Raw genomic sequence first — 24,064 nt, 5'->3', positions numbered from 1 at the left:
AAATCCATCATCAATGAGTTTATCAAAATATTTACTAATCTTACTTGTAATGCTGAAACATCCTCTTCACATGCACATCTTTTTTTCTCCCTCTCCCTCCACCCCACCATGCAAAGCAGCAGAAAATAATGTAGGTTTCTCTTCTCAAAATACCCATGGACACAATATGTTGATACATATTTATCTTTCCTAAATTCATCTTAAGGAATTTCATCAGCTGATTCAAGAGGTTGAGTAAGAATGTTATGAACTATTCTTAATTGTATGCATTTATCCCCCACTCAGAAAACTGCTTCCATGAAGGTTGAGGATCTCTGCCCTCATGGACCCTGTCAGAGGTTACATCCAGCTCTGGGTCCTACAATCTGTTTTTTCTTTCTGACCTGGATAAATAACTTGCACAATCACTTTTTTACAGATATTCCTCCATTATGTGAAACTGTCTTATATCATTTGAACTTTTAATTATAAAATAAAGAATGCTAAATGTGCTAAAACACTACAGAACATAAAACTTAGGGCATGAATAATCAGCCAGAGAGAACGTAATGTGAGTGACTTTAGGTGAATTACATGATCTCTGTAGCTGTACCTTTTTTTTCATCTGTAAAATGGGAATACAAAGAACCTAACTCTAGCCAAAATTGGGAGAGTTAAATGAGATAATGCTCATGAGCATTTGGCCAAGTACTTATTTTTAAGAAATATAAATTTCTTTCCTTTCTTCTATAATATGCAGTAGCTGACAAAGCCTTTATTAAAATGCGATGTTTCCCTTTATTTTTACTAGGCATTTAGGAAGAAATAATGTGAAGTTCCTGGAAGAGTTTCCATTAGCTTATTATCAAAGTTAATTAATACGAAGATCTAGATCTCATGGGTGAGGGAGCAGAAGTAAAGGAAATCTTTTTTGTAGCTCTATCTTCAGCTTGATGATTCTGATCCTTCCTCAAGCAGATCATTTCAGCAACTAAATCCTCATTTTTGGAATCTGCCTTTGTTTCTCTGTATGTTCTACCAGCTCTTGACCCCACTCTTTACCCTTGGAATTTTCCCTTAGGTGTAAATTCATCCCTGTGGTTGTCTGGCAGCCCCAGGGCTAGTTCCCAGATATCTGATACCATGTCGGGGATCAACTCTCCCTCACATTTTGTTGCAGACAATGGAATCTTTCCAAGCATTATCAACTTACAGGTGTCCCTGGGTCGCGGGTGCCTATGTGTACCAGCCTCAGTGCAGCCATTTTCCACACAAACTCCCGTAGAGAACAAATCTCTGTTCTTCTCATGCCCCTAGCCCTGTTCCTTAACCTTTGGACTATGATAGCTCTTAGTGTACATAAAGAGATGAATAAGTTAATGGAGGGAGAAACTTCTATCGTTTAAGGAAGACATGAAGGTGGTAGGGAATAACATTTGAGCAAAGAAAATTTCTTAAAAAGTCTAAAAAAGTTTGCATAAACTCCCTTGATATTAAAATTATCTTGGATTTTGTGGCCTTGAGCAACATCTAAATCTCATCTATACTTTCAATTCAGGCTCCTGGAATGTTTTTCCTTTTGGATACTGTTGATATTCTTATTATCATGGCCAGTGTGAAAAAGGATTCACTTAATTACATATCTTATGCTTATGGTCTATACTGCTGAAATCCATCTGTCCTGCCTTATTAGCCTCTCTGCCTGATTTTATTACTAGGAGAGGTAAAATTTCCTTCTACTCTGATTAGTTATTGATGGACTGATAGCACAGCAACTTCTAGTTTTCCTACTTTTCTTATTCATTAGGACCCATGATTATGGAAACTAAAGTTTCAGGATTAACCTAAAAAAACCAGAAGTACACATTTCATTCACTTTAATTACATTAGTGTTCAAGCAAAATCTGAGCACCTTATTGCAAGTTACAAGTAACTAGAAGATGGGGACTCAAAAATGCCATGTATACTCAATCATCTGTAAACGGAAGTCCTGCATAACATCTGCAAACCTTTTCCTGCCAAAACTAGAACTTCATTAAAACAAATTATTGCCGTTGTTTTAAAAAGTGCAGAGACATCTAAAACTTCTCCAGGAAACCCCTTTTAAAAAATACTGTGACTATAAAATACTGACATTACAAGAAATAGTGTCAGTTATTTCTTTCCAGACAGAGTTGAAACACAGGGTAGAGTTTAAGTCTTCTCCTAGAAACAGAGGAAATCATTGTTCTAAAATACTTTTCCTCTCTTTTTTCCAGAGGGTGCAAATCACACAGTGTTCTACATGGAAATTCTTCTGGTCCCCTACAACTGGTAAAGCTGGAGTGCCTGCTGAGAGCCTGTTTAATTAGGGTAACAGGCCTGGAAATTATCCTTTGTACACAAGTTTTTATGGGTGGATGCCATTGAAGACATGCCTTCATATATTTATCGCTCTTCTCTCATGCTAAAACATAAGCATTTTTTTAGATTAAGTATATAGGACTTATGATCTTACCAATAGTCCACTCTCTCTCTCTCCTAAGACACCACCTCCCCATCTCATTCTCCTAGTCATCTTCTTCTTTAGTATTTATGTGTCTACAGTCAAAAGCTTCCACCCATGAACCTAACTTCATACTGAAGGTCACACATCCGCCAACAGAAACAGCTCTACCAGCCCACCTTAACTGTCAACTGCCTTGCAATTTCACCATCTCTGTTTTTGCCTTTGAGTCTTGAACGTGTTTTTCTCTCCCACATCCCCCCTGCTCTGCATCACCCACCCATCTTTCTCCCCAGCTACATCTCCATCCCTTCACTCAGGTCCTATTGCAATGCCCTGCTTGGGGAAATGTTTGCTAACTCCTTATCCCAGCCCCACAACCACCTTCCACTGAAGACTGTAGAAATTAATAGTCAATCAGGAGGTGGGAGAGTGTAATAATTAGGAGCTTAGATTCTGGAAATGAATCTTGGATTTCAAATCCTAGGTCTACCATTACTAGTCATGAGGCCCTGAGAAGGAAAATTTCATCTTTCTGTGCCACCATTTCCTCATACATGAAATGCAAATAATATTAGTACTTATTTTGTATAGTTGTTATGAAGATTAAATCTGTTAATGCACATAAAGCACCAAGAACAGTGTCTGATGCATAGCGACTATTCAATGAGCATTAGCTGTTGGTATTGTTTCCACATCCCACATCCTGTTATATGACATATTATATTATTATTATTATTTTCTTAATATGACCCTCCAAACATTATAAACTGTGTCAGGGAAAGGATCTTATCTAGTTTGTTTGTTGTTACACCAAATACTGTGCTTGACATAGAACAGACACTCAATAAACATTTAACGAATCAATGAGTAAGTGAGTGATTGTCAGACGATCAATCTGCCTCCAAGCCATGAGTCCAGTCTTCCATCTCAGGGAACTGATATTATATCTCTACAAGTCCATGTCCTCCACTCACAGCCACAGGGATGCAACTGCTCTAGAATTACTCCTTGACTCCTTTCACAATGAGTTCTACTGTGCATTACCTTGGAGGCTTTTGGACTTGACTCGGTGATCAGAATACTCTAACTTGATGATTTGGCTCCTGGACTAAACTATTTGATCCTTAGACTTGCTGGGTATTTGGACTTGGCTTGTTTCCTGGGCTCTTTCTAGGACTTTGTACCCTGGCTATACATCAGGTATGTACAAAAGCTGTACCCTTCGTGTACAGGGGCCGGTTTTGAATAAATAGCACCAGGGAAACTCCTGAGGTTGCAAACCAACACCTACTTATAAAGAATTCCTGAAAAATATACTAAAGAGTATAAATAATTTAAGAAAGAATGTAAAAAAATATATATATATATATAAGCATCAAAAATGAAGGAGTGGGAAACTTGAAGTAACAATGAGTGAAGAAGTTAGTAAAGTCCAATCTAAATGAACACTGACTATATAAACAAAATGACTAATTGAGGTTTAAAAAGCAAGATGGATCTAATATACCAGTTAATACGAAGAGGTTAGAAGGAAGGTGAGGAGAGTGGAGCATTCCAAGGTCCTTTATTACATAGGAACAGGATCATTGATTCACTTCATTAAGTCAACTAAATTAAGAGGAACAATGAAAAGAGAAATGCAATGTATCATTTCTAAACTACTATAAGGGAAAAAAGAGAATTTAAGGAAAACTCATTTTAATAGAAGGAAAAGAGAGAGAAAGGTTAATAAAAATCGCACAATGTAGAAAACACAAAATAAGATAATAAAAAGTCCAAATACATAAATAATCACAATAAAAATAAATATAATTAAACTTGACTATTAAAAATAATTTGAAAATAAGAGAAGGAAAAAAGATATATGAGAATACCAATCAAATACAGAATGGCATTATTAATACTAAGCAAAATATATTTAAAGGCAAAAAGTATTGCTAGAGATAAAGATAGCCACATATTTAGTGATAAAAAGAACAATTACTAGGAACATAAAACAGTCCTGAGCCAGTGCACCTAACAATATGTCCTTAAGGCAAAAATTGACTAGAGTTACAAAGAGAAATTAGCACAGCCGCAATCACAATGGGATATTTTAATATAATTTATTCAAAAACTGATAGGTCAATCGGGCAATAACTAATCAAGAGATAGGTGTTTGAACAATGTAATTAATAAGCTTGATCTTATGCCACATATAGAACTTGGCATTCAACAATTAGGAGAATTTTTTTTTCAAAAACATATGGACCACTTACAAATATTCATCCTTCCATTAAATACTATTTTCTACATGTTTTCTATGTGAGGCTCTGAGAATACAGTTGTGAAAATTAAGTCTCTGCCCTCATGGAGTTTATACTGAGTGGAGGAGACAGACCTTAAGTAAATGGATTCACATCATAGTGCTAAGCCTATAAAAAGAAAAATAGTGCAAGTTAACAGATGAGAGTACACAGGGGGCTATGTTAGATTGCTCATCAGGAAGGGCCTCTCTGAAGAGGTGACTTTGAGCCAAAAGCCATCTGAAGTCATGATAAAAGCCTTGCCAGGGTCTGGGGAAAGAAGGAACAGCAAGAGCAATGGCTGCAGAGAGGGTGTACACCTGCCTTACAAGAATCAATAGAAGACAATACACTAAAAGTGAAGTGAATAAGGAGGTCAGAAAAAGAGTTGGGAATAATGGGATCTACCTTTCATTTTAAAAGGATCTTCCGGCAACTCTGAGAAGAGGAACAGGGAGACCAATTAAAGTGGCTCAGGCTAGAGGAGTAGGGTAGTGGTCAAATTAAATCTTGAGAGTAGAGCCAGAAGAATTTGCGGAGATGAGGGGTATGAAAGAAAAAGATGAGTTCAGGATGACTCCAATAGTGTTGTCCAGAGCAACTGTGACGAAATGGTAGCACCTTTACTAAGATGGGTAACACTGGAGAAGATGCATGTTGGATGTGTATGTATGTGGGGGCAGGGCAGTGGAGCCTACCGCTGTTAAACGTGGGATACCTCTTAAATACCCCAGTGGATATTTAAGAAGGTGGCAGGTATCTCCTGTTCCACTTCTGCATGACAGTTTCCTGCCTGGCTTCTCAACAGGTCCTCTTGAAATTTCTCAAACTGTCATAAAGAAGAAGAGGCTCAATCTCCTTTCTTTGTCATAGAATCAATTCTACCTTCAATCATTCTACCCATCAAAGGACTTCCAAGCAAAATTAAACTAACATTTAGTGGATTCCGATTACACTAAGTCCTTTCGTTGGGGTAGGTAGATGGCCAGACATAAGCAGGAAGAGGGAGGGAGACTCGACTGGATGCTTGCTTACATTCTACACGTTCTATACAAGCTGCTGCTGCGGAATGGGGAGTCGGGGTGTAGAGAGTAGACTGGCCAAAACTGGCTGGATAACCAGTTGACCCTGACTTCACCTCCAAATACCCACCAACAGAGTAAAAACCACATGTCCGTACACCATGACAGTTCCAAGGAGAACCAAATATAGTCAGAACTCCCCCACCCAAGGTGAGGATGGAGCAAGCCGGAACTCCATGAAGAATCCACCTGCTCCCTTGGAAACCTAACCCTCCTAATGAATATTCATCTCTTCATATAAAAAGGCTCCCTATTGTTCCCTGCACAGCCCCCTCCCCAGCCCTCCAGCATGCACTCTTGTCTTTTTCTAAACTCTAAATCTCCAAACAACTCTTTATGCTCAATGGCTTTTCTTGTCTGGTCTTGAATTCTTTCTCAAATGAGACCAAAGTCTGGTCTCCAGTAACACTTCTGCAAATACCGTCTGATTTAAACATTAATATCCCCCTGGTAGAAGGGTGTGTGAGACAGTCATGCATGTTGTTTCTCAGCTCCATATCCAGTGACATCTTAGTGAAATTTTGACGTCAGTTAGAAATTGGCAGTGGGGGGAGTATTTATACCAAAGAAACTGCCAAATGCTATAAATCAGGACCTCTCCCCACCCCCAGCTCCAGAGCCAGCAGTTTCAAATTAACAGCACACTACTGATTATGTCTTTATTTTAGACCGAAAGAAACTGAGGCTCTCAGAGATCAAGGAAGCTGCCCAGTGACCGAGCCCAGACCCAGGACCCAGGTGTTTGACTCTGTTATTTGTTACCCTTATAGAATCCGAGTGAGTCCTTACTCTGCCGGGCTTCCTACTACATGTTTTATGTGCATTTTCTCCCCTAATCCTCACTCTCTACAAAGAAATATGATTGCCATTCTCACTTCAATGATAAGGAGTCTAAGGCTTTGTCAGCTTAATACCTTATTTAATCAAACACTGGTCTATTTGATATTGGAATCCGTTCACTCAAAACCTGTCATTATAACTCTACCAAATTTCACTCTGTCAGGATAAATCAAATCAACTGTTAATTTCCATTATAATGTAGAAAGGAAAAGAAGGAGTGACATTATCAAAGGTACAAATTTAAGTCCATGCAGGTACAAAAAATACAAAAGGGGGTCTAGTGTTAAATAACCCTTTTCCAATACTCTAGGAAAATTCCTCACAAGAGATGAAATTTTGAAAACTTTTTGCAAAGAAGAGAAAATATCTGGCGCAGGGAGACATTTCCACCAAGGGTGTGGCTGGGGAGGTGCGGGACTGGGGGTTAATCCAGGAGGTGGTGAACGTGTTCACCTCAGAAGAGCAGGCAAGACCCTCTGGGGAAGATAAAACAATAAAAATGAGGTTTCTTGTGTGCTCTGGGAAAGGGCTCTAAAGTGGAAATAATGAACTAAACAAAAAGCAAAACAGATTTCACTATGAATCTCAAACATTGATATTCCAAGTAGCATACTGTCTTTGTCCTCTAACTGCTTAAGGAAATCATGTATTTTCTTGACCTTCTTCTTAGTAAAAGGTATTAAAATGACCCACCTCATGTATTTATCTCTTCCCATCACCCATCAATCTCATTTAACCAGCCTCTCCCTGTCAGATCTGGCAAGAAAAGCTACCAGAGTTGCCCTGAAATATTTTCAGTGGCAATCAGAGTGTCTTCCAACCTGAAAACTTCAAGGAATTCCTCCCACCTGCTATAAAACAGTGTTTACAGGTAAACGCTCAAAGATTTGCTGGAAGTGGAAAAATTGTTCCAATTAGTGTGTTTGAAGTTTCCAAGTAAAGAAACCTACAGGGATACAAATTCAAAATATTTTGGAACCCATACATAATTCCCAGAATTCCTAGCTCCCCCATAATTTTTTTCCCATTTCAAAATTTAGGTAAATATCTCCACATCTCCAAAAACAACTGAAGGTTTACTAAATGTGTTAAGAATAAAAGCTCTAGTGTACTACATGCTTTGAGTAAAATTCACAATTGTTTAAAAATTCAATTTCAAGGACTTAACAGCAACTCAAACATATGAAAGCCTTTCTCCATAATTGCCTCTGAGAATCCAGTTCCTATCCAGAAAGAGATCAGAGCTTAGAGCCCATGACACTCCCTCATGCAAACATTTTAATCAGAAATTTATGGAACAAAATGAGTCTCTCTAGTAAAAAGGTTTTTTTTTTTAAGTGTTAATTAGTGATCTCAATATGGGTTGAATTGTGTTTCCCCAAAATTCATATGGTAAAGTCCTATCCTCAGGACCTTAGAATGTGACCTAATGTAGAAATAGGATTGTTGCAGGTGTAGTTAGGTAAGATGAGGTCCTACTGGAGCAGGGAGGGCCAATAATCCCGTATGACTGGTGCCCTTATGAAAAAGGGAAATTTGACACAGCACACACAGACACCACTTTGGGAACATGAAGGCAGATACTTGTGCATCTATAAGACAAAAAACACCAAAGATGGCCAGCAAAACACCAGAAGCTAGGAGAAGGGCATGGAACAGATGCTCTGTAACTCTGGGGGGAAAGTCCTGGAGCAGAATACCTTTGAAACCAAAATCAGTCAAAGTGAGAAATAAGTGGGAGAAACCCGTTTATTGCTTACACGCAGTCATCCACTTCTGCTCGCCCATGTCTCTCACGACCCCACTGCAGAAGAAGGGACCCCACCCAACCTCTCAGGCCCAGACAGACCCCCACTCCCCCTTGTAATTACCTATTGATGTGGAGATGGACTACTTCTCTCCATCCCTTGGAAACACCTATTGACATGGAGATGCACTAAGGCCAGGTGAGAGATTCTGGAAATACTCCAATTTTACCCATGGCCTCTCTGCCTTCAGAAGGAAACAACCCTGCCAACTTCTTGATTTTAACTGTGAGGCAATATATTTCTGCTCGTTAGGCCACCCGGTTCGTGGTGTTTTGTCACAGCAGCCCTAACTGCTAACTAAACTAAACTGAACTGACACAGTGGCACTGTTGCCATGCCTTCTTGGGCACATCTCCTTAACCTCATACATTTTTCAAAACAAAACAAAGTGGCAAAAAAATAACTTGTAGAAAGCTGTTTTTTTTTCAGGAAATTTTGTACATTTTGTGAGTTCCTATAATAAAAGCCTTAGGTGTTTCATAAAAGCCTCGGTAGCAGCACTGAGGACAGAGACTGAGATGGCAGTGGGGGCAGAGGCCCCCTGCTGCACACAGACTCGCTCTGAGTGGAAGGGATTCTAGTGACTGACCTGCCACCGTAGGGATAAAGTTGGGTATAACCCTTTCACCCCAAGAACGTTCCATTGTCATTGTTTGGTCTCACTGAATCCAGAGTGAACTTGTCCAGGGCTGAAACCCACTGGCAAGACAGAAAGGCTGTAGGGAAAGTGGAGCCATCAGTGGAAAACCCTGTTTGAGTGGAAGTGGAAGGTAGAGGAGAGTTCCTATGGGAAGATGCTTTGAAAAGTCATAGGATTTGTGAGGGCGTATGTCCTGTCAATGGATGCCACCACTCCAGTCCCACCTCTGCTCTCCTGCAGCCTTGCAGCCGTGCCACTGTTTCACCCAAAGCACCAGGCAGAGCTCTTTATATAGGGTCAATAGCAACATGTTGCCCACACGTATGTAGTGAGCTAGTCGACCAGGGCCAGGTGAGAATCCTGGCCACAGGAACTTTCACTTTATCCACACTCCACCCCTCCAGGATTCTCGCCTCTCAATCTATGGGCCCTCAGTCCTCTGCAATGGTCCCTGTGCAAGGAAGCTGGAACATTTTAACCAAATTCCATAATAACATAATGGAACTAGCATATTCCATCTTGCTTATACAAATAACAAAAATTACAACAAGTTGCAAGAACCCTCAAGGCTGAGGAGATCCATTATGACCAAGTGGTCATCCTGGCTGTATTCAAACCAGTTCTACACAAATGAGTTAACCAAAATGACCATGGGTGGGCCTTACAATACCCGCCTTCTCCAGCAGAAAGTCTTGCAGACACACAGCCTGATCTTGGTGCTTTGTCTCTGCCTTCTGCCCCGTCCTCAGCGGCGGGACCTGCAGCTCCAGTTTCAGTTGTTGCCACAGCTCCGGTAAGAGTCTATTTGACTTTCCATCCAATTTCTCTCTATCTGCTCCTGCCTTTATCAAATCAGCCCACATCTGGGTCCTTGTGACCTTCACGGGGTCCTTTAAATTCTTCCTTTGAGTAGCAGACCGTACTGCCTTTTGTGCTTTCATTGATTGAGCCTGAGGATAGAAGCAGAGCATAGAGTGCTCCACTCACGACCTGGGGAGGGGGCTGCACCTCTCCTGGAGGAATCCTCAGTTGCTCTGTCTTTATTTTCTTTACAACCACTGGGCGTGCTTTCAATAGAGGAGGGGTCAGTGCCCCCAGCACCACCCCTTCATCCTTCCCCAGCTCCTCCATTTCCGGGGCTGATGGCACCTTTCTCTCCACTCCCCCGAGTGCCTCCTCTGCTACATCCTTTACCTTTTCTAGTGCCTCCCAGCAATGCCGGCTCAGTCTTAAATAGCTCTCTTACCTTCACCTCAATGCCTCACAGCTGGCATTCTCGTGCTGCCTCTTCCTGTGCTTCCCTTAGGAGTACTTTCTTCTCCTCCCTGGCCTTTGCCTCCTTCAGAGCACCTGGCAGCACTGCTGTCTCATTCTGTAAGGAATCTTTTACCTCCTCCACTGGACCTCGCAGCTCACATTCTCACACTGCCTCTTCTTGTGCTTTCTGCAGGGGTCCATCCTTTTCCTTCACAACCTTTACATCTTCACAGTACCTCATAGTGATGCTACTTAAGTCACTAACAAATTTTTTACCTCCTAAATGGCACCTCGCAGCCAGCATTCTTGTGCTGCTTCCTTTCGTATCAATGCCATTTCATTCTTCAATGAATCCACAGCACTTCGCAGTTTGCATTCTTGTGCTGCCATTTCTTGTGTCTCTTTCAGGAGCATGTTCTTCTCATCTGCAGGCTTTTTTAATACTGTGAGAAGCAGCCAACCCACAGTCCCCACTGCCTCACAGGCACTCTGTTTCTCAAAGGACCTACTTACCATACCAAGGGCCACCCCTACTGCCTCAGGTGTCACCTCCACTTGCCTCCAGTCCTGGGGTGGGGCCCAGCCCTCTAGGAGGCAAGCCACATCAGACCACATACCCACTGAGGGACAATCAACTGTCTCCCCATTTATAGGGGCAGCCTGGAGGCACCCCTCCCATAAGGGCAGCCTATCTTCTCCATTGGTCAACAGTGAGTCCTGCCGACTACACCAATTGTCTTGCCAATGGGTTGCAGCCCCAGACAAGTTCACTGTGGATTCAATGAAACCGAAAAATGACAATGGAACGTTCTTGGGGTGAAAGGGTTCATACCCAACTTTATTCCCATGGTGGCAGGTCAATCGCTAGAATCCCATCCACTCAGAGTCTGCACGCAGCAAGCTGGTCTCTGCCTCTGGATCTCTCTGTTCCTGCAGCCATTTTAGTCTCTGTCCTCGGTGCTGCCACCACTCCAATTTTGTCTCTGGTCTCCTGTAGCCATGCAGCCATGCCACCATGTCACCCAGAGCACTGGGTGGAGCTCTTTATATAGAATCAATAACAACATATTGCCCACACATGTGTAGTGAGCTAGCTGAACAGAGCCAGGTGAGAATCCTGGCCATAGGAACCTTCAATTTATCCACACCTCCCCAGTGTGGTCTGCTCATTCTCTCAACACCCTTGATACACCAAGGTCAGGAGGTGGGTCAGCATTTTATTCACTCCCAGTCTATTTCTCCACCTTCAGAGAAAACACCCGCCATTTTGAGGTGCAGGCCACCGATGACACTATCTAAACCTCTTCATCACTGTCAACTGTCACCTGGAGACTTCTCAGTAATTCTTAAGAATAAAAATTTGATGCCTGACTTCGCTGCCTTCCTCGCCATTTTAAGCCCTGCTATCATCTGGGTAACTTTAACACCCATGTTCAACTCTGCTGACTCAAGTTCCTTGATCTCAATCCCAGAGACTCAATTTTGGTTTAACTTCTACCCAAGTTAAATTCTATGATCAATTACTCTGGCTATTCTCACCAATAATTACAACTTCCTTTACTCACATGCAAAATCTCCACTCTCATCAGTCTTATCCATTCAAATCTGACCCCGTGTTCATTCACTTCTGTCATTCCCTTATCAACATGCTTCCTAAAGACATCCTAACCATATCTTATTTCTTTACTCAAACCTGCTCAACAAAACCCATCCTGGATCAAACCAGTAGTCAGCCTCAGTAGTTACGCTCAGGCTACTGAGAACTGCTGGAGAAAAATCACACAGCTAGGCAGTGTTCAAGCATTACTAATCCATCTGCTGAACCACAACGCTTCCAGGAGAACCACATCGTCTATGCTTCTAGTCACCTTCTACCTCCAAAACTCCATTCTTCTTCTAAAACCCCAAAGTTAACCATCTACCACTTCCCTACTGTCTTCAAATGACCTGCCTTCCTGTTTCTTTGAGAAAATAAGAGTCCCTCAGACAGGAAGTGACCCAACATCCTCCATCCCCACTTACCACCTTATCCATGACCATGCCCATCTATGGTCTGTTTCTCTCCTATCACACTCAACCAAAATCCTTCTCCTGCCAACAGCCAATCTCTGTACTTTGTATCCAATCTCCTCTTGCTTATTCAAAGTCCTGGTTTCATAAATTATCTGCTCTCTCTTTGGCATTTTCTATCTCTTCGACTCTAGTCATTCTTCCATCAGTAGTGAAACATTCTCTCCTCTCTCCCTTCTTAAAAAGAAATGTTTTTTTCTCAGCTCTAAGTCCTAGCAACTAATTTTTATTGAGAATGTACTGTGTGCAAGGGATTGTGCTAAATTTGGGCATCTATTATTTCAATCTTCACATCAATCTTAGAGAGTAGATAATATTATCCCCATAATATTACTGAAACTGAAGAGCAAAGATCATACAATAATTAACTGATGAAGCCAGGCTTCCAACCCAGGTATCAGACTCCTGAGCCTATGCCTTTAACCACAGTGTTTAACCACAGAGTGTTATGTTTCATGAAAGAAACATATTTCATTTGCCACCTCCATTTTCTTGTGTCATTTCAGCCTCCTAGCTCTATAACCAATGAAGTTGTCCATTTTACCCTGTTAGTTTAACCTTTGTTTTCAGTAATCTTATAAATGAACAGATTAACTTCACCTGCTTAAAATTTAAAACCTTTTTATTTCCAAACACTACCCATTCCTATTACTCTTCCTATTTACCTGGACTCTCCTTTCCAGAATCCTTTATGAACATCCTTTCTTCTGTCTTTTAAATGATTCTTTTCCCCATAGTTATATACTGTCTTCCCTCTGTTCTCCAACTACATACACTTTTTGGATGATCTCATTTATTCCGATGGCTTCAGCTGTCATCTATATAAGTTTCAAGTGGACAGACTAGCTACTTGGCACTATTTATACTAACCCTGACAGTTGGAAACACTGAGGGGTGATCACTGGAGACAGACAGGCTCCCCAAACAGATCCACACAGAGAGACATTTACTTTGATAAGCCTCACCATCAACCAAGGTCTGACTCTCAGACTTACAAATTCAGAAACCGCAACTTGACACTGTCGGAATATGGTAAACAATAGTCAGATGTATAAAACTACTGTGCCAAAATATGAGTTACCAGCGAGGAATATAATTGTCTGGTGAATCTGATATATGTGCCTGTCTGAGCAAAGCATTCTATCCCCGTAAGGAAAGTGCATGACGTTAGAGTATCAGGAGGCTGTTTGGTGAGCATGCAACCAAAACAAGGAGAGTTAATAGTATGATCCAAATATGCAATGACACCATTATATATTTATAAGGATAAAGAGTCTATCACCAAAATTTGAATGTTACTTATGGGTAGGCTGGTTATTTAAGTGTAGAATGAGCTAAAACTCTAAACCCTGGATAGAATGTGGCCAAAAAAAACCCCCAAACAATTCATTTATAAATGGGTAGAGGACCTGAATAGACATTTTTCCAGGAAGACATACAGATGGCCAGTAGGGACATGGAAAGGTGCTCAAACATCACTACTCGGCAGGGAAATGCTTCTCCCATCCTCTGTGAATTCTCTCCAAACAGGCCTTCACTCCATGGTTCCCACCAGTTCACCTCACTCCTCTGGTTGAGTCAACAATGACTTCCATATTACTAAATGGTCAGTCAATTCTCACTCCTCCTCTTAATTAACCAACTGATGCTTCTTCCATGAAATGCATTCTTCTTTTGACTTCTAGAATAACACACTCTTCCCCTCCCTGTCTGACTTTGATTTCTCAGACCACTTTGCTGGTTTTCCTCATTCTCTGACCCCAGAGCTAGGTTCCTCAAACCTTTACTCTTCCCTCAGTGGTCTCATGGAGCCTCACAGTCCTAAAAACTATCTGTATGCATACCTTTGGATCCCAAATTTGTATCTCTGATCCAGACCTCTCCCCTTGAATTCTAATCTCATATGTCCAACTGCCTTCCTAATATCTCCACTGGCAGTACCAAAAGGCATCTCAGACTTGAACACATCCAAAAGTAAAAGCCTCACTCCTCCCACTCTCTCATATCTGCTTCCTGTTCATTCCCACCTCAGTAAATGGCTATGCTATGCTTCTATTCACTCAAGCCAAATCCTCAGAATCTGCCGTCTTCTCTTTTCTCACACATCACATCTAGTCCGTCAGTAAACCCCTTTTGTTCCATCTTCAAGAAATATACAGAATCCAACTATTTCTCAAAGCTTCCACCGCTACCAACTTCACCCAGGATATACCAACCTTTCATGTGTGAGGGATGCAATAGTTTCCTACACTCCCCATTTCTGCCCTTTCTCTAAGAACAGTAAGAATGATTATGTGGATTCGTAAGTCAGATCATGGCACTGCTCTGTTCAAAACCCTTAAATGGATCCCCATCTCATGTACAGAAAAGCCAAAGTCACAGCGGCCTGCAAGACCTCTCATGATGTAGCCCCATCATCCCTCTGACCCCTCCTCCAAACTCCTCCCTATCAGTCACGGTGCCCTAGATATGTTGGTCCTTGCACCATCCCTTGAACATGTCAGGATGCTTTTGCCATATTCAAGAACATTTCATTTATTGTTCCTCTGTCTACAAAAGCCACTCCTCAGATATCTTCCGAGCTCACTGCCTCATTGCCTTCAAGTCTTGGTTTGAATGTAACCTCTTTGGGCTCTTCCCCGAGCTACAGCTTTAAAATGTCAACACTCTCACCACCACCTCAAACTCCTTGTGACCTTTTTCTGCTTTTTATTTTCCCCAAAGCAGTTATCACCCACAAACATACCATGTGTATTTTAATTATTTTCTTTATTGCCTGTGTGCCCCCCAGTAGAATGTAAGCTCAATGAAAGAAGGAGCTTTCGTCTGTTTCATTCTCTTTTGCATCCCCAGCATTTGAAGCAATGCCTGAAACAATAGCTAAATGAATGAATGAATGAAGCCTGACATAGATACCCTGGAGAAAGAAATGGAGACATAGTTGTGAGAGAGAAGAAGAAAACTTTTCTTTATATAAAGTGCTTCATTAAAACAGAATTCCCTGTTCTCTTTCCTCTGTCTCTGGTATGTGACTTACAGGGAGGAGGAGAAACAGAAGCCTGAGTGATGAAAGGACTACAGTCAAGGGAGACCACCAGTCCTCCCCAACAGCTGTGTTCTGAGGAAGACAAAAATATGTTTTGAGTGTTGTGAAAAGCACAGCAAAAATTAACACATAAGAATCAACAAGTTCAGTAATAAACTAATGCCAATGAGTATGTAAAGAAATCAGAAACTTTATATATGCTGGTGGGAAAGTAAAAGGGTATGGCTGCTTTGGAAATCAGTTCCTCAAAAAACTACATAAAGTTACCACCACCCAGCAATTCCACTCCTAGGTACATACCCAAGAGAAGTGAAAGTATTTTCTTTCATGTTCTGAGCATCAAATTTCAATGTAGAGCCAGGGGATCCTCCACAACTCCAACACGCAATTCTTAGATAACAGCAGGGTGTCTGTGAATTCAACTCAGTTCAACCCTATTCTGATGCCTATCTACCAGGAGATAACATCAAATTCCACAGATTAAGTGTTCAGGTTCACAAGACTCCCTCTTCCCACCTACTTCAGATGCTAGTCACAAGCCCAGTTATCACCTGTACTTCTGACCAACTGGCTACAGATCAGAGGTTCCCACAACCCCTCCTTTTACTTCACATGCCAGTTGCAAGTCCAAGTTGCTACCTGTGCTTCTGACCAACTGGCCATAAATCAGAGGTTCCCATGACCCCCTTCTTGAGTTTGGTTAATTTGTTATAGAGGCTTAAAAAACTCAGAAAACCTGTTTACTCACCAGGTTACCAGTTTATTATAAAAGGAATATAACTCAGGAATAGCCAGATGGAAAAGATGACTAGGGCAAGGTGTGGGGGAACAGGCACAGAGCTCAATGCCCTCTCAGAGCACACCATTTTCCCAGCACCTCTACACATTCACCAGCCCAGAAGCTTTCTCAGCCCTGTTCTTTTGGGTTTTTATGGAGGCTACATTACATAGTCATGATTCATTAAATCACTGGCCACTAGCAACTGATTCAACCTCCAGCCCCTACACCCACCCTAGAGGTTGGGGGTGAGACTACATGTTCCAAGCCTCTAATCACATGGCTGGGTTCTCCTAGAAACTTGCTCCCACTCTTAGGCAGGGGCCAAAAGTCACCTCATCAACTTAACAAAAGACACCTTTAGGGCTCTCATTACTTAGGAAATTCCAAGGGTTTTAGGAGCTTTATGTCAGAAATGGGGACCAAGGCCAACTATATCTATTTTTCTAATAAATCACAATATAACATATCCACGCAGAAACTTTAACACTTTTATGGAAGCATTATACATAGCAGCCAAAAAGTAGAAACAACCCACACATCCATTGTGGATTAACATAGCATCAAAATGTGGTACATCATACAATGGAATATTATTTGGTCATTAAAAGAAAATAAAGTACTGATACATGATACAACATGGATGAATCTTGAAAACCTTATGCTTAAGTGAAAGAAGCCAGTCAAAAAAAAAAGACCACATATTATATGATATCATTCATAGGGAAGACCAGAACAGGAAAAATCTAAAGAGACTTAAAAGTAAGTTAGTGGTTGCTCGGGGCTGGGAGGATGATGATAGGGGTCAGGGGACTGATAACTAAAAGGCATGGGGGATGAAAATGTTCCAAAATTGGCTATGGTGATGGTTGCATATATCTGTGAAGATACTAAAACTCACTGAATTATACATTTTAAGTGAATGATTGTATAGTAAGGGAACTGTATTTCAAGAAAATTAATAAATTTAATACTTTAAATGTGATTATGAAAGTGGAAACCATCTTAAGCATAGTTGGCATCAAAAGTTTGGCTTGACTTTCCATGTTCCTGGTCCTTTCTGGTACTTCTTCCTGCTATGGATGAGTCATTGATCCTTCAACATGGGCTTCCTATAGGCACCTCTTCTGAATGATTTGATAATACCTCCTGTTATTATCAAAAGAAGATAACCTCCTGTTAATCTTCTTCTTGTATGTGTATGTTTTCATGTATTTTATTTTTATCCCCACCTGCAGATATACACCTTGCCCCAAACTATAATTCAGAGGTCCAAGCAATCATCTCAAAGGCCTAAAGTTTTTGTCAAATGACTTAGACTATACCCCAGATCTTATGTATTATTTCATCTAGCTAAAGCAGGAGTAGAGGTCAAAGGGCTTTGAAAAGCTGTAAGTAGTCAAGGGCACTAATATAATTATTATATTAAATTCCACCCATTATTTCTTTCCTTGTCTGTTGTATCACCCAACCATAGAAATATGTTAGGGACTATGAAAAAATAAAGGTGGAAAACAGAAAAAAAAAAAAAAAGGCACATGTAATACCTAATGTCACAGAAGTGACTTTAGAGATGTTCAAATCCAATTCTCTCATTTTATAGTACAAGAAACAAATTTTAAAAGGTAAATTGACTTTTAATGTCACTCAATAAAACAGCCAATCCCCATTCAAGGCCCTTTTTGTCATTCCAAGCTGACCACCAATCAGAAGTACAAGGAAATCAATAATCAATTATTATATTCACACATACAGAGAAAATGTCAAACAAAGATAATATTACAACCCATTAAAGTGAAATAGTAAACGAAATTATTAGTGTTTTAACTTCTATTTTCCTCTTTATCTTCAAAAAGTTTAATCTTAGGTAACAAACACTTGGCCACTTCTTTCTACTTTGAATCACAGGGGAAACAGAATTAATAATTTTTTTCTGAATTATACATAAAATTAATTTTATAGAACCACTGAATCATTTTCTCTTATTAATTCAAAAAAAGCTCTAATCTATTAGGCATCTGTTACTAGCAGGCCAAGTTGCTCCACTTTGAAACATTACTGCCAAACTGTAGGAAAATCAACTGCCACAAACTTTGAAGCAGCACACCCCAATATAATTTATTCCAATAATTCTTCATATCACATCAAAATATGATGATCCAGGTTCCATTTACGAACTGAGGCAATTTTGTGTTCTACTTGCAGCAACATCATAAGAGTCTTTTGGGGAAGAACAAACTGGTATTAATTAGAGAAAATAATTTTTACTTAATTTTTTAGCCAACTTCAGATTTATCCCTAAAGAAAAAGTGTATTTTGGCTATTCCAAGGTAACAAAAGTCTTGAACTGCATCAGAATTGGCATCTTGCCATTTAATAAGCAGAAACAATATGAGAGGCGTCTTCCTAAAAACAGTCAATGACCATTCAAGTCTTTATTCAAATATTAAGACCATTTCATGTTTCATCAATGTAGAAATTACTATAAGTGTATGTGTGTCCCAGAAATGTAGGATGGGTTATTGTTTTCATCATTCAAAGAACAAAAAAATCCTAGAAAGTTCAGTTTCCCTCTATATTTCTCCCCATGCTATGTTTTTCAACAGCTGAAACCTGCCACATTTAATACCCAGCAACAATTTGAATTCATTTATGTTTGTCAAATGCTCAAAGAAAGAATTTGAGATTCCGAACATCAAGCTCTCACTATGAAAGAGTCTGTGTCAAGATCTTCCAGTGAAGAGAGAATTTCAAAGGTGGGGGGGGCGGGTGGAATGTGGGAGAACAGTAGCGGGGGAAAGGGGGATGCGGGGGAGACTTTTAAGAAACCATTGCTATTTCTTCCACTGGGCAGTCCGTCGTGCTAATGAAACTCAGGTGGGGGTGTTCAAAAGCAAGCCCCAGGGCTCCCCCTGCAATGCTACCCTCAGCGATGACAATGAGGGTTCCTCAGAGCCTCACAGAGAGGTGCCACTTTAAAGAGAAACTGGAAAAAGTAAATAGGATCGTATTACAGTGGAGCAGCTGAAACCCATGGCTTTAGGGCAAAAAGTAAAGTTATTTTGCTTCAACTACCTTTAAAGAGCCCCAGCACACCAAATTATATGCATTTCTACTAGATGAGACACGGACGTAATGTTTGTGCCCATCTGTGAACCTAACTAATGATGACCTGGTACAAAGATGAATAGATTCAGTTAAGAAAGGAATGGCTTCTCTTATTTTCATCTCTTTGGTTCCACTAGTTAGTAATTACTTCCAAGCTTCCTTGTGTCTCAAACAGGTTTTTGCCCCTAAATCAGTTACCCTGCATGTGTTTCAACCTGGATGTTAGCTCTTCACGTATTGCTTCTGAATACTCATGTCGCAATCTGTCTTCAAAACATTCTTTAGCTCTAGAATAAAAAAGTCAATTAACTGCGATTTTGATGTCGTTGCTCAAACCTCTGGATTCTGTTTTTCATAACTCCACATCTTCGGGTTAGGGGACTGCCCGAACAAGCACCTTAAACAAGTTATCTACTCCGTGACGGAGACTTGAGTGGATATCAGAGATCAAACCCAGATGCCCATGAGCAAGTCTTTGTTACAACTGTTTTCAGCTACACGTTTTTAAGTCTTAAAACTTCCCGACACTGAAAGCGTTTCATAGCGTTAAGACATAATGCAATCACGAGAAACAACGAGCACGGAGAATAAATATTTCCCTTACCTGGATCATGGAAAGGCACCAAAGCGAAGTTGTAAAGCGGTCTCTTAGGTCTTTTCAGAGATGTCTCCAAAATTTTGGAAGCCCCTTCGATAACCTGAACTAAATCATCGTACATGGAACCAGTCACATCAAACACAAAAGCCAAGGTGGAGGCCCCCTCGGGAATTTCCTCAGCCCCGACCTCTGTCTGGGGGCTTGCATCGTGCGCTGGGGAAGAATAAAGGAGAGAAAACAGGAATACTGTGTGCACAATGTCCCAGGAAATCATTTTCTTTTTTCCCCCTTTTTTCTGAGCGCCTAAGCACTGTGCTTAGCCCTCCTCAACAACAGGCAGCGGGGGTGCTGTCAGAGCCACTCATCAGACTCCGAAAATCTCTTGAACAAGCAAAAAGTTCGGAGCTGAGACCAGCTGGGGACGAGCCCCCAGCCCGAATGCCCGCAGGGCTGAGCAGGCGGAGATGCGGCGGCTTCCGTCGGGACGCAGCTTCCTCCGGGACCGCTGCCTGCCCGCGGCCCCGGCGGCGTGGGGCGGAGTGCGGGCAGCGCGCCCGGCCGGTGCCCGGGGCCGCTCCGCGCCGAGTCCGCCGCTGCCTCCCGCCGCCGCTGTGCGCCTGGCCGCCGCCGAGGCTCCCCCGCCACTGAGCGCCGCTTGCGGCGAGCCGGGAGGGCAGCCGGCGCCGCCGCCTCCTGATTGGCCGGCGCAGCCCCTCCTGCGCTCGCGGCCCCCCTGCCTCCAGGGCGACTTCTCGGCCCTCCGAGTCCGGGGTCCCCGCACGGCGGGGAAGGGCTCGGTGCCGGGCCGCCCACCCCCACCGGCGCCGTTCCCCTGCGGAGCCCCGTGTGAACAATGGCCTCCACGAACGTGCGGCCCAGACCCACACCGAGGGCACCGCACTAACCAGCACAAAGGGAATGTTCTGTGTCTACTGTGCACCACGCTGCCCCGGGCGCCCCTCTCACAGTTCCCCGCAGAAGCCACGACGTCCTGGCCGGGCCTCCGAGGGGGAGCTGGAAGCTTCCCTCGGGAGCTGCAGCCGCACGACCTCCCCAGGGGACCGGGCTGCTGCGGGGAGGGAGGGCGGAGAGAGCCGGACGGCACCGAGCGGGAGGAAAAGGATAGAGGCAGCAGCGGGAAATGAGGGGGGGGCGGCAAAAACTGGGGAGTCACCGACGGTAGTTAGGAAAGACGGTAGAAGGGAAGGAAGCTGGATGTGAGGACAGGTTGCAAGTCCAGTGGAAAGGATGAGAAGAGTGGATTCATATTAAAGGAAACACTGGTTTTTAGCTTCATTATCAAGATCCATATTTGCGGAGCAGTTTGAATCCTCCTCTCAACAGGATCAGGCAGAATAAGATCCCCATTTCACATTTCCTCCCATACAACAGCCATGTGCCAAGTCTCAGCCAAAGATCCATTTCAAAGGTGTTCCCCTCTATGACATTTTCTTGCCAATAAGTAAGGAAACCTCACCCTGGAAACATGACAAAATTTTTCCATGTTGTAATTATTGCATACATTTCAAGACTAATAACAGATAAGAAGGTGGACAAAGTCAACCATAAGCTAAGGATTCTTTGCTTCATTTTAATAAAAACATATTTCCTTCCTGATAAAGAAGGTGGTCTAGACCCTGACATTTAAAGATGGGCAAACAGGCATACTGGTCCGTGTTGGAATGTGAATTAGACCCCCCATCCAACACAGAGGCAGCCTGAGGAAGAGCCAGCCCCATGAGCCTTTAATAGTTTGCAAATGTCTTCTCTTTCAGACCCAGCAGCTCTGGGACCTGAGTTTATGGTACCTATAAGTCATGTCCCTTAAAGGAAGCAGACAAGCCTTTTGGGCTAAGTGGGAATATGAGAGAAGAGGGGCAACTTCCTTGCTTTCCAAGTAGTATTTCCTTGAGTAGCCTACTTCTTTGTTTATTTAAAAAGGTTTGCATTCTAAACTCCAGTTTTCGCTGACAGCTGAGCTGTTCCAGGTGTTTCAGGGAGGTCACAGAGCCCAATGTTCAGTTTTGCCTCAGATAGCCTGGGTTCAAAACCCAGCTGTAACACTTCTTGTATCTTCAGCAAGTTACCTAGCTTCACACCTTCATGTATTCAGCTGTGAGTGGTAATAAAGATAGTTCCTACCAAAAAAGGATTAAATGATCCATCCTGGTAAATGTTTCATGTTCATTTGGAAAGATTGCATATTGTTGAGTGGAATATTCTAAAAAGGTCAATTAGGTCAAGTTGTTTGATAGTGTTATTCGAGTCTTCTATATCCTTACTGTTATGTGCCTACTTGTGTTATCACTTATTGAGAGTAGAGTAGTATTGAAATCTCTGACTATGCTTGTGGATTTGTCTATTTCTTCTTGCAGTTCTCCGAGTTTTTGCTTCATGTATTTGAACCTCTATAATTATATGCATAAATGTGTAGGCTTATTCGTCCTCTTTATTAATTGACATCTTTATATTACGAAGTTAGCTTTGTTGTCGCTGGCAATATTTTTGGTCTGAAAAATACTTTGTCTGATAATAACACAGCCACTCCAGCCATCTTTTGATTAGTATTAGTATGATATATCCTTTTCCATCCTATCACTTTAAATCTGTTTGTGTCTTCTTTATTAAAGTGTGTTTCTTGTGGTTATCATACAATTGGGTCTTACCTTTATTATGCAAGTGAACAATCTCTACCTTTTAATTGGAACTTTTTAGACCATTTATATTTAGTGTGATTATGAATATGGTTGGGTTTAAATCTATCATCTTGGTCTTTGTTTTCTCTTTGTTTCATCTGCCCATTGCTTTTTTTCCTGCCTTCTGTTGGATTTTTTTTAAATGTTATATGATTTCATTTTATTGCCATTGCTAGTTTATTAGTTATAAATTCATTTCATTTTAATGGTTGTTTTAGGGTTTATAGTATACATCTTTAATTAGTCTTCCTTCAAATAATATTACTACTTCATGTATAGCAAAATAGAATTATATACCCTCATAACCTTTTTTTGCTATTATCATCCATTTCGTATTGTATTACTATATTTTAAAGCTCACAGTACTCTGATGTTATTTTTTTAAGTAGTCAGTTTGCTTTTAAAGAGATATAAATAATAAGAAAAAAATTAACACATTTACCCATGTAGTTACCATTTCTGGTGCTGTTCAGACCTTTGTGTAGATCCAGAATTTCTCTCTAATATTTTCCTTCTCCGTGAAGGACTTGTTTTAGTATTTCCTGCAGTGCAATTCTGCTGGTGAAGAGTTCTTTTACTTTTGTGTGTTCGAAGTCTTTATTTCCCCTTTATTGTTGAAAGATATTTTTGTGCTGGGTAGAGATTCTAGGTGGACAGGTTATTTTTCTTTCAGTACATTAAAGATGTCACTCCACTTCTTGCTTACATCGCTTCTGGAAGAAATGTCTATCATGTTTATATTTGTTCCTCTATATAAACTATATCTTTTTTTTCTCTTGATGCTTTTAAGAGATTTCTCATTCACACTGTTTTGAGCCATTTGATTTTGATGTGTCTTGGTGTGGCTCTACTTAGATTTCATGTACTTAGGGATGGTCAAGTTCTTGTATCAATGAGTATAAGGTTTTCACCAGAACTGGAAATCTGGGACCTTTATTTCTTTAAATACTTTTACCTCCTTTCCTTTGGTGATCCCAATTTGCATATATGAGGCCACTTAAAGTTGTTGCACAGCTCACTGATACTCTGTTCATTTAAAAGATGTTTTCTTTTCTCATTGTGTTTCATTTTTGACAGCTTCCACAGCTATTTCTTCAAGTTCACTGCTCTTTTTTCTTCTTTACAGTCTGTTCTGCCATTTGTCCCATCTAGTGTATTTTTCATCTCAGACACTGTAGTTTTCATCTCTAGAAGCTCAATTTGGATCTTTTTTGTATCTTCCATGTCTCATTTTAAGTGTATGAATGTGTGGAATACAGTTAAAACAACTGTTTTAATGTCCTTGATCTGTAATTCTAACATCTGTGTCAGTTCTACTTCACTTTCAATTGGTCAGCTTTTCTCCCTGGTAGGGGTTGTATTCTTTTGCTTTCTTTCGAGCCTTATAGT

The 24,064-nt window shown here is 41.2% G+C and overlaps 1 protein-coding gene across 4 annotated transcripts in view; it reads right to left on the bottom strand.

The window, feature by feature from the left end:
• Positions 1-20,267, bottom strand: part of HMCN1 (hemicentin 1) — a 420,069-nt gene extending 399,802 nt beyond the window's left edge. For all 4 annotated transcript variants that reach the window (XR_008999387.1, XM_057507948.1, XM_057507950.1 and 1 more), the window contains exon 1: positions 19,986-20,267. Coding sequence is in view for 3 of the 4 variants with exons in the window: in XM_057507948.1 (XP_057363931.1) it covers positions 19,986-20,253 (268 nt within the window). In the remaining variant the exon portion in view is untranslated. The remainder of the gene's footprint in view (positions 1-19,985) is intronic.
• Between the last annotated feature and the right edge of the window lie 3,797 nt (positions 20,268-24,064).

This window comes from Manis pentadactyla, chromosome 9 (genome assembly GCF_030020395.1).
Source record: "Manis pentadactyla isolate mManPen7 chromosome 9, mManPen7.hap1, whole genome shotgun sequence".
Taxonomy (NCBI): Eukaryota; Metazoa; Chordata; class Mammalia; order Pholidota; family Manidae; genus Manis; species Manis pentadactyla.
Note: the sequence above shows the minus strand (reverse complement) of the source record. Positions and strands in the feature narration are given on the sequence as shown.